At 37.7% G+C, this 16,290-nt stretch overlaps 1 protein-coding gene across 1 annotated transcript; it reads left to right on the forward strand.

Annotated features, from left to right (window-relative positions):
* The first annotated feature begins 718 nt into the window (after positions 1–718).
* LOC103458598 (CD109 antigen-like) lies at positions 719–13,395 on the forward strand. The gene is made up of 32 exons (XM_008399528.2): positions 719–896; positions 1,003–1,157; positions 1,243–1,271; positions 1,376–1,609; positions 1,685–1,807; positions 1,915–1,954; positions 2,504–2,591; positions 2,798–2,885; positions 2,972–3,092; positions 3,171–3,280; positions 3,373–3,564; positions 3,742–3,846; positions 3,926–3,988; positions 4,747–4,920; positions 5,042–5,194; positions 6,582–6,651; positions 6,776–6,869; positions 6,957–7,074; positions 7,213–7,326; positions 7,473–7,691; positions 7,841–7,982; positions 8,316–8,492; positions 9,250–9,331; positions 9,432–9,663; positions 9,776–9,947; positions 10,168–10,358; positions 10,468–10,623; positions 11,079–11,144; positions 11,549–11,676; positions 11,767–11,923; positions 12,661–12,763; positions 12,861–13,395. The coding sequence occupies exons 1-32, from the start codon at positions 811–813 to the stop codon at positions 13,061–13,063; spliced, it is 4,185 nt and encodes a 1,394-aa protein (XP_008397750.1). The 5' UTR covers positions 719–810; the 3' UTR covers positions 13,064–13,395.
* The last annotated feature ends 2,895 nt before the right edge of the window (positions 13,396–16,290 follow it).

Raw genomic sequence — 16,290 nt, forward strand, 5'->3', positions numbered from 1 at the left:
ATTTGGCAGTTACGGATGAGAGGAAATAAGAAAGGCAATTGTTGACTGAAGCCGAAAGGCCAGTTTGCAGCTTACCAAGAATGGGACATACCAGTGATGTTGTCAGAGGAGAAATAATTCAAAAGCTGCAGCTTGTACTGAGCACACAGTTCTGACTGTGAAACATGGTGCTGGCAGTATCACACTGTGAAGATGCAGATACCATATATAAATATACTGCCAGAGTCCTATTGGAACGAATTAGGTCAAAATATGTTTTGGAAAAATGTTGGTGAAAGCTTCATGCTGTGGAGATGATGTTCATCTGCAGGGACAGAGATGTGAGTTAAAATACAGCTAAAAATAGAGCAGACTGGGGAGAAATGCAACACTTTTTTAAATATTGAAAATCATGTATATTTTTCTTTCTTCACATTTATGTGCTTCTTTGCATCATGTAAGAAGCTATAAAATACACTAGAGTTTGTGGCTGCAATTTGACAAAATGTTTAAAGCCTAAAAGGCATGTTTGTGTCAAATATTCCACAGAAGCTTGTATGCTTTAAGACATTCAAGATGTTTGACACAGATTATGCTTACAATAAGGCTTAGACAACACTGAATGGTAAGAAACATGAAACCTGTCCTTCTGGGTAAAGGTGCTAAGAATATGAGAACGTCCTCTTCCGCCCTTTATCAATTTGTGTGTGACAACATTTGGGTAAAACTTGTAGTTGGTTGTGGGACAGCAGTTGGAGTGTTTTCTCTCAAACGGTCAGACGCATTTTCTCACGCCAGGTTTTGGACGTGGAACTAAAGCTTCACTTTTAAATGAGAACACAGATGACCAACATGGACATAATATGGACCCTCGTTCTGTCTTTTGCTGCTTCTGGCTTGACACAGAATTCACCCAAGTAAGCACTTGTTGTTTATCCTGAATGAAGTGGCAGTTTTTATTCTCCCTGAAGGCCAACTTAACCAGTTTGCTTGGTTAATGTCTCTTTCTTTGTTTTGTTAAAGTGCAACGTTGTTTCTGATCTCGAGTCCAGAGGTGCTCAATGCTGGTTCACCCACTGCTATCGCGATTACTGTTTTTGCTGACTTCCACGGCAATTTAACAGCTGAGGTGACACACGGCAACACTAAAGTCACGCAAAAAGGGGAATATCAAGGAGGTGATACAGTTTCACAAATTCAAGTTTGATTTCCTTGCTAACATTTGAAATGGCTAGTGAATACTACAATTCTGTCTTTTTAAAGGTGTTACAACTATCCTCAATCTTCCACCTGTGAGGTTTATTTTTTTATTTATCTCAATCCCAAGTAGAATTTGACTAAAATTGTCTGAACGTTTATATCCAGGTTTGATCTTATTTTCTGAACATCTTCACAGTTTCCTGGCTCTTTATCACAAAACTCACTACTAAGCTTAACTGTGAGGGGCTACAGCGAGAATCGCCTCCTTTTCACAAACACCACATCCCTCACCTACAACCTCCGGACGGTTTCATTGTTCATTCAAACGGACAGATCAAGCTACAAACCGGGCGACGCCGTCAACGTCAGAGTTGTCACTTTCCAACTGGATAACAAACCGTACAAAGGCAGGGTGGACATTTCACTGCTGGTAAGGCAGGCTTTCTAGAGAGAATCCCTGGTTTAGTTAGGTGAAAAGCTTGACTAATGTGCCTTTAACACGCAGGATCCCAGTGGGAATCCTTTTGAAAGCTGGAACTCCACAGGAAATGTAGGGATTGTCTTGAAAGAATTCAGTTTACCCCTGATGTCTCGCCCTGGACAGTGGATGATCACAGCAACAGTGAACGTAAGATTGAAAGAGAGGAATAAACTCCCTTTTGTGCTTCATCATGTTGTAAAGAATTTTTCTCAAGAAAAAAGAAAAATATATATATTTTTCTTTCATTTTAACAGGGGGTAACTAATGAGAAATCCTTCATTGTGGAACATCATGGTAATGATTTTACAGATAAAATTCATATTTAAAATGGCCATTTAACATTTAGCGCTATTTGAATTGATTGATATTGGTTGATTTCAATGTCTAACTGAATTATTTTGTTACTTATGTAGCACTTTTAAAACTGACAAAAAGTACTTTACTTGCAAATTTAGCAGAAAAAAAATGAAAATCCTAAATTATTCAACTTATGTATATATGTACTTTTTAACAAATTTAGTTGGGTTACATCAGGGAGTATGAACATAGCCCAAGGTAGCCTGATACTCAAATTATAGTAAACCAAGCAGCAAAACACACAGAGGACTAAAGTAATTAATAAAAAAATAAATAAATAAACAACAAAAGGTCAAAACAGGAATCACAGATGAAATATTATACATATTATGACAATATCGCAATTTCCAGAACTTTGAGTGTTGTAAATGGAAATGTAACAAAGTTTATTTTTTAATATAATTGATTCACAACAAATCCAGATGAGCAGAACCTCAGCAAACGCAATAGAATATTTATTTTTCCTCGTAATTTCATGTTTGACAGATGAAGGAACTTCTCCTTTTGATGTGATGGTCAAAACATCTTCTCAAGTGCTTCTTGGAGATGACATCTCAGGATCAGTGAGAGTACTGTAAGTTTAACTGTGCTGCAGTTATGTGAGTGTTTGCTCGTTAAGCTTTGTTGCAGTGTCTTTGCTGTTTCTAGCACTGCATCCTGTCAGTGGTCACAGCCTTAGATATTTATTGCCTTTACTGGGTTAATTGTTTGGGTGTTCCTAATAAAATAGCTTTTGAGTCTGTTTCATACTATTTTCTCTACAAATAATTTTACTTCCAGTTATCCCCATGGACAACCTGCACATGGGACTTTAGATGTCACCTTAAACAACGGGACCGCTCCATTTCTGCAAACTGAAACCAAACAGGTGAGATTTAATGACTGACTCTTATCTATTTTAAATAAAAAATAAATTAAAGCAAGAATAGACTAGAATAGACCTATCTCTTTCAGATCTATGGGTCAGCCCAGTTTTTCTTCAGCAGAGACCAACTTCAGGCTCTGTACTCCTCCTTATCGGCTAGCAACAGTCATGTTCTACACATTGCTGTCCAGTTTAGAAGTGGCTCCGCAGGTATGTTTCATTTTAAACAACGGCTTCAATATCTCAACGCTTTACCACAACATTTCGTTTCTGTTGCTGTGGCTCCAGGACTTACTGTGAATAAAACCGTTGAAGTTCATGTGCTGCCAAACAAATTCCAGCTCATGTTCCTTAACTTTCCGTCGACTCTGAAGCCATCCTTAAACTTTTCAGCAAATGTAAGTTGAGTCATTTCAAAATTACAGGATTATTAATCTATTAAACTATTAAACTCCTACAAATATATATAATCTCCTCTTGCATTTCACAGCTCAGGATTGTTAGATATGACAGAAGGTCTCTCAGCTCACTGGATTTGAAGCACTCTGTTGTGGTTCAAGTCACTCAGAGATCCTCTTTGATGAACTCAACGACTACGAGTCTTACTCTCCCCGTGCCTGAGAATGGCAACGTACTCATACAGTTTAAATTACGAGTTCAAGTAGAGATGCTATTGATAAAGGTGAGTATTATGAGTCATAGCTCACAGAAGTAGATCTTCCAGGAAAAGGACCATTCTGAGTTTTGATGCATCTAACATAAGAGGCTTCATTCAGTGCAGTACACCATTCCTGGAATCAAAGATGTGTTTCTAACAGAACAAACAATTTCAAACTCCTCATGTTACTTTTATCTCCAGGCGAGATTCCAGACCCACGAGGAGACCCTGAAGGTGTACACTAACTACTCCTCCCCTACTCGCTCATATATTCAGATCGGCCCAATCAACACATTGCCTGCACAGGTAAATTTTAAACACATTCTGCACTATTTTGCATTTAACTGCATGTGGAAATAATATACGATTCTGTGGTTCATCTCAGATTGGACTTCCACTTCAACTTAATGTGGAGAGCACCATCAAACCAGAGAGGCTTCACTTTGTGGTATGTTGGTTAAAATGTGTCAGTTATTGTTATTATTACTAGTAGATAAACCACTTTTTTCACTTTTGCGTCCCCCCTATGGAGGTGAGAATTGCTGTGAGTTGCTGTGTTGACAGATTCTCCCACCTGAGCTGTAGATCTGTGTAGCTCCTCCTGAGTTACCATGAACCTAATTAGTCTTTCCTCTGATTAATGCTCTGCTTCAATGGACTGTTATCTTACTGTTATCTTAGTTGGATAGCAGTTTCTTAGTATTTCCTTTGAGCTATTTAAACCTTAGGATAATGTTTTACAAAATAACTATATGCTTTAAGCATCACTACTTCTTTATCCCTGATCTTTCTTCTGTGTTTCTTGGTTTTCCTGATGCTGTTTGTTCATTAATGTTTTCAGATTAACAGATAATAATATTTAAAAAATATATATTGTCTTACTCTGTTTGTTGATGAGATGATTTCTGAAGTTAATTGGTTGCACTGGATTCTGCTTAGGGGTATCATAATAAAGGGGCACGATGTAAATACCCTCTACGCTTATTTATTTAATACAAATGATTAAAAAAACATGCATTTTTTTATTTTCCAATCTCATATCTCTGATAGTTTGTGTTGGACAATTATCCCAATAAAATACATCGAAGTTTTCAGGTGGAAAGTTACACAATGTGAAAATATTCAAAGGGTATGGATACTTTAATTGGGAGTGGATACAAGATATGCCATAAATATGATGCCTCTTTTGTGTTGCTGTAATTGTAGATCAGCTCTAAAGGTCAGGTGGTGGCCGCCGGTACAAAGAACTACTCGTCTTCAGTCACTCTCACGCCAGAGCTGTCCTGGTACCCTGAGGCCTGCGTCACTGTCTACTACATCCATTCTGATGGGGAAATCACCAGTGACACAGTCTACATTTCTATCCATCAGTACAACCATGTGTGAAAACATGTTCCTTTATCATTTTTTCGTCAATAAGACCAATTTAAATACCGTTCTAATAGAAACATGTAACGCTCCTTCTGGATGTGCTGGTAGAATGTTTGCCTGCTGTTTTTAGGTAACGCTAAACTGGAGCAGTGAGAGGGCCCAGCCCGGTGAGCAGGTGTCGCTCACTGTGACTGGCAGTGAACCCAGGTTTCAAGTAGGAATCACAGTCACAGCGATGCAAAATGATGCTCTGCCGTCTGACCTGGACTACAGAGTTGGACAGGTAGGAGAAGAACACTTTGGATTCTAAAAAAGACTTTTGTTTGCAGTCAAACTTAGCCTTCATGCTGGGATTGATCCTAGAAGTGACATTCGGGCCATATTGAAAGATGCAAAAAAACTAAGCAAAAATTCTGAAATGTGACCTTCTTTTAAAAGTTCTGAGAAAGTTGCTTCTTTGGACAGAGCAGTCTTTGCTTCATGCAACCTTTGTTGCTTCGATTACAAAGGGATATCTCCAGTTATCTAAGCACTGCTGTTTCTTTAAGACATTGTGGGTGGATTATGATGTAACATATCTGTCTGCTTTGTTTGGAGATGACTTGTTGTTCTAGCAGTTGGGAACTATACAGTATTTTAGGAACAGAGCCTGAGGGTGATTGATGACAATATATGAAGGAAACTAAGGTATCTGGTGGCCTGCATTGTGTGAAGAATCAATTATTTAAAACATCTGAGCTTGTTTATGCAACTATAGTCCCGAAACTGTTATCAAAATAACATCCATGCCACCAATTCAGTGAGTCTGTACTCAGTCCAAAGCTCTCAAAGGGAACGTCTGCTTTTAGGTCAAGCTGCTCAGAGCAGAGGCAGTTAAATAAAAACCCACATTGCTGCCATTTAAAACAATCCATCCATCCATCCATTTTCTTGCACCCTTTTTCCCTCAGTGGAGTCGGGAGGGGTGCTGGTRCCCATCTCCAGCCAACATTTCGGGCAAGAGGCAGGGTACACCCTGGACAGGTCGCCAGTCTGTCACAGGGCAACACAGAGACACACACACACTCACTCACACCTAGGGGCAATTTGGAGAGGCCAGTTAACCTGACAGTCATGTTTTTGGACTGTGGGAGGAAACTGGAGTACCCGGAGAAAACCCACGCATGCACAGGGAGAACATGCAAACTCCATGCAGAAAGACCCCAGGTCGGGAATCGAACCCAGAACCTTCTTGCTGCAAGGCAACAGCTCTACCAACTGCGCCACTGTGCAGCCCCATTTAAAACAATTCAAACTCAAAATCCACCTTGCTTGTCGAGTGAATGCTTTTTATACCCCATCACACATGAAACTCTTTGTATGTAGTCTTTATGGAACAAAAGGAACTAAATTTTAGATTTTTACAGACCTTAAAGTCATAAATGAATTTCTGGTAGATTCCAGCGGGCATCTACAGGGCAGTGTGATAGATACCCTGTAGAGTTCTGTGCTGAGTATCTGTAAGTGAGAGTGTAAATGTATGTCTGTTGTATATACAGTTTTCAATAGAGCAACCTTTACATAATTTAAAATCTGGTTGACAATGAAAACAATGCAAGCACTATTTTTCTTGTAAATAATTGTAAATAATTTCAAGAAGTAAGGGTAGTAAGATGTGTTGTTTCATGCAGAAATATAATCTTAAGATGATGACCAACGCAAGATTTTATTTGAAAAACCAAGAAGGTGGACCTGGAAACGGTAAGAGTTGATAGATAATGATGTTCTCATCTCAAAATCATTTACAACATACACTTCATTTGTAATTTCTTCCTCATACATGGAACATAATCTGATTTCTTCTTTCCGTGACAACTACATGAAGAGGAAGATAAATCTAATAGGTCCATTTTGGAGCAATACTGGAACAACTGGATGGAGGCTGCAGAATCTCTGCTCCTGTTGGATATAAGCGTTGGGTAAGACATTAAAGCTAATCAACTGAACAGAGTGTGGCCGCTAAAGCGATGGTCCAAAACATCTTTGTATCTCGTCGTGTCTTTCAGTGACAAGAACTGGACCAGTGGGAAAATAACAGTACCTAATGGTGTTTCCTGCTTAGGAGCTGTAGCAGTGTCAGTGTCGGACAACCTGGGTTTGGGTTTCACTCCTCTGCCACAAAAGGTAATGAAATAATAATGTTTGCCTCTACTAGTGCTTCAATATAAACCAGTATATTGGTTTACTGGTTTATATTGAACCAGTGTCTTCTGTTTATTATTGTGTCTTCTGTTATTGTGTCTTCTGTTTTTGCATGGATAGCTGACCATATCCAACGACTTCTCCTTGTCCCTTGTTGTCCCTTCACACCTCATCAAAGGAGAGGAGATTGTCCTGGAAGTCAATGTCGTCAACCATTTAGAGCAAGAAACCGAGGTCAATTGAATACATCTTTGGACAGGACATATATTTTCTTTTCTTTATAAACACAAATTCAAGAAACTTGGAGTCCGTTCAATAGTTTCTTTAGTTTGTGCTTTATATATATTCTTTTTCTCCAACTCAGTATATTTCTCTTGTAGGTGATCGTGTTGGTAGCCCAGAGTGATGCCTTTGAGTTTGTCTTAATGGACCGAACAGGTGCATCCATTATAAATGCCCAGAAAATTACCTTAGGGGGTCATGAGTCTGCTTCGGCCTTATTCCCCATCAGGCCTTTGGCTCTTGGTGAGATGGAAATATATGTGGATGCTGTGTCTGCAAAAGCCTCAGATGGACTTGTTGAAAAAATCTGGGTGAAGGTAAGACGTATGAGGAGATCGGAATAGACCTACCAAGTTTGTAAAAAAAAAAAAAAGATTTCTCTTTTTTTAACTTGAAGCAAATGAACAAATTCCATGTGGCATTCCATCAATCTGATAATACAAATATCACTTACATATTCATTTAGCCTGAAGGAGTTGAACAGACCTTCTCTCACACCTTGTTCTTGGAAGTGATGCCAGAGAAACAAAACTCTCCCAGATCTGTGACCTTTTCTTTTCCTCCAAATCTGGTACCAGGAAGCCAGAGGGCCCAAGTAGCGCTTGTCGGTACGTTCATCATTTGCTTTGTGTCAGTTTGCAATTAGAAATGTTTCTTACACTTATAATCAGAGATACATTAATGTTGTCTGGCTCATCTTATTATGTTCCCAATATTCTCATTCTTCAATTATTAATATAATAATATTAACTTGGCTCATATAACACAGACAGATAGGAGTCGTATTTTTTTCCTTGCTTATACTAGGGTCATTTGGCTTTTTCACAAATAATATTATCCTATACATAAAAAAAAATGTACTGGGTCATTTACTGTTGTATCCTGATATCAAACAAAATGCAAAACTGCCAAATTGTCCCATCTATAACTGCATCTAACAGGTGACATCTTGGCTTTGTCAATTGAAAATTTGGACTCACTGGTTCAGCTGCCTACTGGGTGTGGAGAGCAGAACATGGTTCACTTTGCTCCGAGTGTCTTTGTGCTCCAGTACCTGGAAAAATCAAGCCAGGATGACGCAGGGATCAGAAACAAAGCTCTTCACTACATGATGCAAGGTAAGATGGAGTGCAAAACTAATTTCAGTTATTATCTACAAATAAAGTTGGAGAAACTCACAAAGCTATTTGCAGTAAATGGCTCGATTTGTCCTGTGCGTCTCTGTTATCCTGTGATGTACAGTCATTATGAGAGAACATGGGTGTCCAAAGTGTGACCTAGGGCAACTTAAAGCCCTCTGAATGCCTATGAGCAATACAATAATTCAAAATGAGTATAAATATTACATAATAGGATTATAACTGACATTTAAAAATCTTTTTGTAAGCTGTTCAGAACAAGCTATTTTTTTCTTTATTTAACAATTCTTTTTTTAATTAAAATTTAATAATACAAATGTTTGTAATAACACAATAAATGATTTGCGTGACACACGTCCTGTTCTCAAACTTTTTCTTTCTTGATTTACTGATCCATTTTGACAAAATGTGGGTTACTTTGTTCATTTTGTTAAAATATTGCATTCATTTTAGGTAAATAATTAATTTAATTTAAAGAATTGATTGATTTAGAAAAAAAAATCATAACAAAATTATTTTAACCTCTTTTTTTGAAAATAAAATATTTTATTTGGCTCTTAAGGAGTTCCCATTGGATGACAGCAAAAGGTTTGGACATAACAGTGGTAGAACGTAAAATAGTGTTTCATCAAAGTTAATTTCTTAAATGTCTTAGGATTTCTCATAAATATTCTGCCACTTAAATGTCTAAATGTATACAATTGCGAACATGTCTGTGTTTTTTTTTTTACTATAGGTTATGAGAAACAACTTTCTTTCCAAAGAGATGATGGTTCCTTCAGTGCTTTTGGACAAAGTGACACTTCTGGTAGCACTTGGTAGGTCATTTATTGGTTGCATTTTCATGGAATAGATTATTTTTTTCTTTTTCATCATTTCTTCTCATCTCTTTTTCTTTGCTTGATTTTTATGAACTAGGCTGACGGCCCTTGTGCTGCGATACTTCCTCCAGGCTCAGCCATACATGCAGATAGACCAGACAGTCTTAACCAAAGCCACAGCCTGGCTCTTAAAACACCAAGATTCCCGAGGGGAGTTTACTGAGGTCGGCAAGCTTATCCACACAGAAATGCGGGGAGATCAGGATGATAGCCCCATTGCTCTTACTGCTTATGTACTTCTGGCATTTCTGGAGGATGACACTTACTCCGTAAGTCAAAAAGATCTGTCCGTTTCATGTAATGTGACTGATTACAATGTAGGAAACCGAAAACTTGATTTTCAGCAATAATATAACTTGCGTGCATTTACTTTGTGCATAGGAGATGTATGCGGACAATGTGTCTTTGAGCCTGAGATACCTGGAGAGCAAAGTGTCCAGTGGTATTGTCAGCAACTACACCCTGTGTCTGGTGGCTTATGCTTTAGCTCTGGGCAAAAGTAACGTAGAGCAGAGAGTGACCACAGAGCTCTATAGAAGAGCTGATTACAGAGGTGATTCAGAATTCATTTTACGACATAAAAAAATGCTAAATAACCTGCAAAACTGTGACTGATGAAATCTTGATCAAATCGATCCACATTCATTTGAAATTGTATCAGAATAACCCTTCATTTCTTGAAATAACAAACATGTTTTGGGACATGGTTTAACAAAGCAGCTAAAGTAGCCTGTGCATACTTTCTCATGGTTTGTCTTTTCTCTCCTCCCAAGATGGTGTCATGATGTGGACAATCTCTGGAGGCCTGAGATCTAACAGCCGGCAGCAACGTTCAGCACAGATTGAAATGGCCTCTTACGTGCTGCTGGTTCAATTTCTGAGAGGCAGCTTCCTCGAAAGTATCCCACTCATGAAGTGGTTGAGTATGCAGAGAAGCTATCTAGGTGGCTTTGGAACTACTCAGGTGAGACCAGACTTGAGAAGGTTTATGAATTACCTCCTTTGTCTGGTACAAAGTTTTACAGTGTAAATAGTGAGATAATCGTAGGCTGTTTTTTTTCTATTTTTTGCAGGACACTGTAATTGCTCTCCAGGTTTTGTCTTATTACGCTGCATTCAGTGGCGCAAATGCCATCAACCTTATTGTTAATATATCTTCCCCTGTGTCTTCAACTGCATCGCTGTTTCTCATCGATTCAACCAACTATCGAGCTTATCAAAGCAGAGAGGTAAAACAAATAACACATCTTAAGAAAGAAAGTAGTCATTTATGTTTATTTGCATAACTATTATTTCAAATGTAGAATACTGAGAAAAGCGGGCAAGATTATGTTGATGTTACTTAGATATTGATTATTTTGGCAACCTTATGTTTCTTTGTGACAAACGGTATGTTTGGAGGAGTCAAAGGGAAGGATTTCAAACTTAAGAATATTGTACTGTCAAGCATGGCAGTGGCAGCCGCATGGTGTTGGGTTATTTTCCTGACAAGAGTGGCCAAACATTCAAGCACATGCCAAAAGTTTGCTTACAGCTACAAAAATCTGTGTCTGTATCATCATTGCATCAACAGATTATTAAAATAGCATTTGTGCAGATAAAGATTGCATGCAAACCTCTGATTGCTATATTCCTCTAAAAAGCTCAACTTTTATTTATTCTTGATTCAATTTTGTGTTATCAGATTAATGCTGACGAAGATTTACCTTTAAATATTTACCTGGAAGGAATGGGATTTGCCATATTTCAGGTAAGGTTTGTTATTTTGAAAGAAGCATTTGTTGCAGTAATCCTTTTCTGATTTCTTATTTGAGCCCTTGCAGAGCGGTGATGTTTTTCTTCCCCCTTTATGTCTGGTTCTACAACCTGCTGACAGATTGTTTAACCATAGGAACATGATCAGAATAAATTAATAGCAGCAGCTGTGCATGATAAATGCCCCAGCACGTCTCACATTCGAAGCGTGGATTCAAAACAACGAATGTAAATGTAGAGATGATAACCGTCGCTAAGCAGTTAACATCTGGACTGCAGATTTTAGCTGTCAGCTTGTGCCGAGCCCAGATAAAAGGGAGCACTTAAATCTATCATCTTTACTTTTCCTTGTCTGAATTCTTTGCTTCCATTTTAAAATAATTTTATGAATCCATCCAGGTGAACATCTTTTACAACACAAAGAGCACACAGGACATCAAGCCCACCACAGACAAAGATGCATTCATATTAAACTTTGATCTTACTTACAATGGCTCCAATCACATAATGTTGTCTGCATGCACAAGGTAATCTCTGTACTGCCGAATGCTTTTAGAATTTTTTTTTCCCTTTTTTTTTTTTTATAAAACTTTAACATTTCATTTTATTTTCTGTAGATTAAACGATAATCAAGAAATAGTTCACACAGGTATGGCTATACTGGAAGTGGGGATGCTCAGTGGTTTCAGTCTTTTCTCCGGAGCTGCAGTCCAGGTGGATTCTATCAGGAGAGTGGACATAGGGCCTGAAAGAGTCAGCTTGTACCTGGATTCAGTAAGTTCTTAAGTTATTTTCTTCATATGCTTAGATGTTTACATAATATTTAGTTCATCAAACAAGAATGCATTTGAGTTATGTAAAAAAAAAAAAAAAAATCAGCAGAGGGCACCCTTTTGTAGTTGCAGGACAGGTATCATTAAGAGTATTTCAATATGCCCACAACTGCAACTTTTATAGATTAAAAAAAAATAAAAAAAACAGCTGATATGATCTTTCATTGTAATTATGGTAGGATTCATCCTTGGAGCAGGGGAGTTCAAAAACAGAAATTAATTTTTTTGCAGCACCAGTGCACACCCAAATGTCATTTCAAATGTGTATATAGACACATTTTGTTTGGGTTTTCATTCTGGATCTGTTATGCTAGTGCAAAATATTTGAGAGTATTTGCTGCGTTTAAAGTAGAAAGGCATGCTTTCATCTCAGATCTACTCACATCTTGCGCATTTCAACCTTAGACTTTGTTTTGATTGATATTGGCCTCTGTATATTAGGCCTGATGTTCTGATGTGCTGATCCAGCTGTGTAACTCTCACATCATCAGGTCTGCCCTGATGCCTTCTCAGTTTCTTTATTACACACCTGTGAGGCGTAACATTATGACCACTAGCCTGGTCCGTTTTTTCCCCGGAGAGATCATCAGTTCTACGCGGTTCACCTACAAGTGGTCACGATGTTATGCCTCATCTGCACAGCAACTTGAAGAACTCATCTTCCTATGTCATTTGCAGGTTACCAAGGCAGACGTTTGTGTCACACTTCCTCTTGTAAGAACGTTTAAAGTAGCCCATGTAAAGGATGCTGTGCTGCAGGTTTATGACTACTATGAACCGAGTGAGTATATCTATCATGTTACAAATACAGTTTCCCATTTTAGTGTTGATTCAAATCTCTAGTATACCTGTGATGTCATTTTTTTGTATGTTTTTAGCAAGGAAAACAACAAGAACATACAATACAGATAGTCTTCACACCACAGATGTCTGCTCTTTCTGTGGTGAAAAATGTGACAACTGTAAACCTGGAATCACCATTTCTGTGACTTCCCATCTGCTTTCTCACTCAAGAAGCGCTGCGTCCTGCAGCTTGGCTCTCCTGTGTGCTGGACTCATTATGTTCCTTGTTTCAGTCTAAAAAGATAAACAATGACATGCATGTCTGCATGTTTATCTCATGCAAATACTTGACAATTGATTGCAATATTTAGGGGACTGTTTGCATGCTGCGGGTTTTCTGAGTCCACTTGCGCCCTCTAGTGTTTACAATCTCTGTTGCAATTTTTTTAAAAAGAAGAAAATCCATGACTAATTAATGTAAAACCGACTCCTCTTTCACCTTATTACACTACCAAGCATAAAAATCTATTTTTTTTTAAGTTTCCATTCATCGTTTTAGTCTGTTTTCCTATATGAGTTTCCATGTACCGACTGTCATAGAGCATATAATAAAGAACATATTTATGGACGGCAAAAGTGCGCATGAAAGATGATTTTTTTCCAAGTTCCATGTGTGTCCTGCTGTCAGTTTTCTGGCAGAACATCCATACATATCAAACTGTCTTAGGAGATATAAAGACTGAAAAATGATTATGGAAAAAAAAATCTGCTTTTCATTTAATGACTGAGCTGAGTTTAGTGTTTTTACTAGGATGAATATACAGGCGTTTATGAGTGAAGCAGACACAACTGTGTGACTCTGTAAATGCAGCATAAAGGAAAATAGGTCTTTCGAAATGATCTGAAATTAGATGAAGCCTACTTTACCCCTCTGGCTTGATACATTTTTTTTGTGAGCTGAAGGAATGCATGACCTACTGAAGTATGCAGAAGGTATACACACATGGAAGTCATCTGCAGATTGGAAGCAGGTTTGACATCACTTGTAAAATGTGAAAGCTTTAGCCAATCAGATGTTAAATTTTGTAAAATTTCTTTCTAAAAAGTTCTTGTTCTTCTAATGTCAAGCCTTTTCTGTTTTGGGTCATTTATAAGTTTATGGGAAAATGACTTTTCTGCTTAGAAGACTAAAATGTTTTCTTCTGAAGAGAAAAAAAAAGACTATAAAATATTCATAAATATATGAAATTAAGTGTGGTAAGAACCAACTTCCAAAGATACACTGACGTTACTCTAACTATTTAAGTGTCTATATAAATTGCTCTATGACTTTAGGTTAGAAATGCTTGTTTCTACAAATTTTACTGCAAAACAGAAGCTTAACAGGAATTTTCAGCAAAATGTGGGCAGTGCTTGGCCGCTTCCCACAGCCTATGCTTTTATGTTCATACAAAACACCTTAGTGCTGCACATTTACGAACACTAGATGGCAAACTTAACATCAGAATAGGAATAGATTCAAAGTTTAGATGGGAAACCTTAGATGGCAACAACTGATGAAATGACTTGGGGAAAATGTACAGCACACTTTATGCATAGTGTGTGTTTAAAAATAAAAATAACATATAAAAAACATATTGGAACATATGCTTTCTTCACGTCACTATTTTCATTCACAGATGTGTAAAAGAAGGGACATACGAGAACATTCAGGGAAAAAGTTGTGGCATGTAAGGCGGAGATAGGTTATAAACAAAATCCCAAGCCTTGAACATCTCCCGCAGCACTGTTCAAGTCATTATATGAAGTATTGCAGTATTGCTCTGGAAATATTCAAAGACGTGGCCTTCTAACTAACCAACAGGCAGAAGTGGCATGGAAAAGGTCTTTGTTTGAATCCATGTAAGGACTGAGAAGATGAGACTAAAATGTAAACTTTACCTTAATACTTACATGCAAGTACTAAGGTACAAATCTAGCACAGCATATCTCCCTGAATATACTATCCCTTTGATGAAACATGGTAGTGGCAACATCATAGTGTAGAGATGGCAGAGTATGGAAGCTGTTCAGAGAAAACATGAACTGAGTTGAATGTAGGATTTTTTAGAATAAATTGTAAGAGATAGATTAAATAGATTAACGAGGGAGTGTTATATAATTTCCAGGCACATGTGGCCATTTTATACCATAATCAAGTCACTATGTTACAAATATATATCAAAAACAACTTAAAATAAATTTGATTTTGCATCGCAACAACATCTGATACCTTCAAATTGACCTCTGTTTCTTTTAAAAAGCTCCTACTCTCCCTTGCTTCTTCATGGTGCCCACTCATGCCATTTGCTAATGGCTGCTGGCTTTGGAGGTTAAACTTTCAGCAGTACAACAGACCTAAACATACAGAGCTGCAACTGAATGGTTTAACATAGAGAACCCTAATGGGTTAGAATGACCCAGTTAAAGTCCAGCCATAAATCCAACTGGTTGCAGAGCTTTGAAATTAATGTTCGAAGACTCCATCCCCTTGGAAAGATGCTACAAACTTTATGATTTGCCAAGAAAAACTTCTCAAGTTGCTACATTTTCAGTCTCTAGATTTGCACAGCTGGTAGATGTATTGTACATATCTACATTATATACCCCAAAAGACTGTAAACATGTTAAAGTTCATTTCACATGCTGTAATAACATTATTTGTGTAAAAACATTTGTGTTCTTCTTTTTACACCTTTTCTTGGGATTTTGCTGCATGTTGGAACTTGTTTGTTAGTAAAGTTTTAAATCATGGTTCAAATGGTTTCTGTTTTCAGAGTCTGTTAAAGTTAAAAACCAGATCAGATTTGAGGTGAGGTGACTTTAAGACTGACCTCAGTCTGCCTTGAGAGAAACCTCCTGAGCGTAATGTCCAAACAAGAACTCTTGTGCAAACTTTTGACTGTATGTCTGACTTCTCCTCTGAATTTGTCTTCATGCGGGGGTGACTGCACATGCACACAAAGGTCACCCCAAATGACCTGAGCCGTGCTGTGGGTCAGGCTAGGAAAACAGACAACCAATGGCATTCATATTTAATGATGTCATGGACTTGATGTTTAAGAAAGCAGATTTGAGAACAGTTTAATATAACTCAAACTGACACAAAGTTTGGATCAAAACTGAATTTTCCTCAAGGTTTATGAAGACTAAATTTTGACAATTTTGACAAATAGTTAGTAAATTTGCTACAAAAATTTTCACAATTAAAAAATGTAAAAAAAAAATGTAGGGCAGGAATACTTTTGCAAGTCATTATCTCATAAGTGTTCAGACTGCGTTATTATGTGTTTTTATTTTCTCAAGGGTAATTTGTTTGATCGAGAAGTCACTCTGGCAAGTATGCTGCTTCGTTTCAGTGACCTATTTACCTAAATCAGTTCAGGTAGAGCCTGTTAAGATGCTCGCTTTGGTGGGAAAAAAGGATGTCAGGATGAATTTAAAACAAAAACAGAAATTACAAAATAGCTCCCCGGGGCCTGCTGC

This window comes from Poecilia reticulata, linkage group LG22 (assembly GCF_000633615.1).
Source record: "Poecilia reticulata strain Guanapo linkage group LG22, Guppy_female_1.0+MT, whole genome shotgun sequence".
NCBI lineage: Eukaryota > Metazoa > Chordata > Actinopteri > Cyprinodontiformes > Poeciliidae > Poecilia > Poecilia reticulata.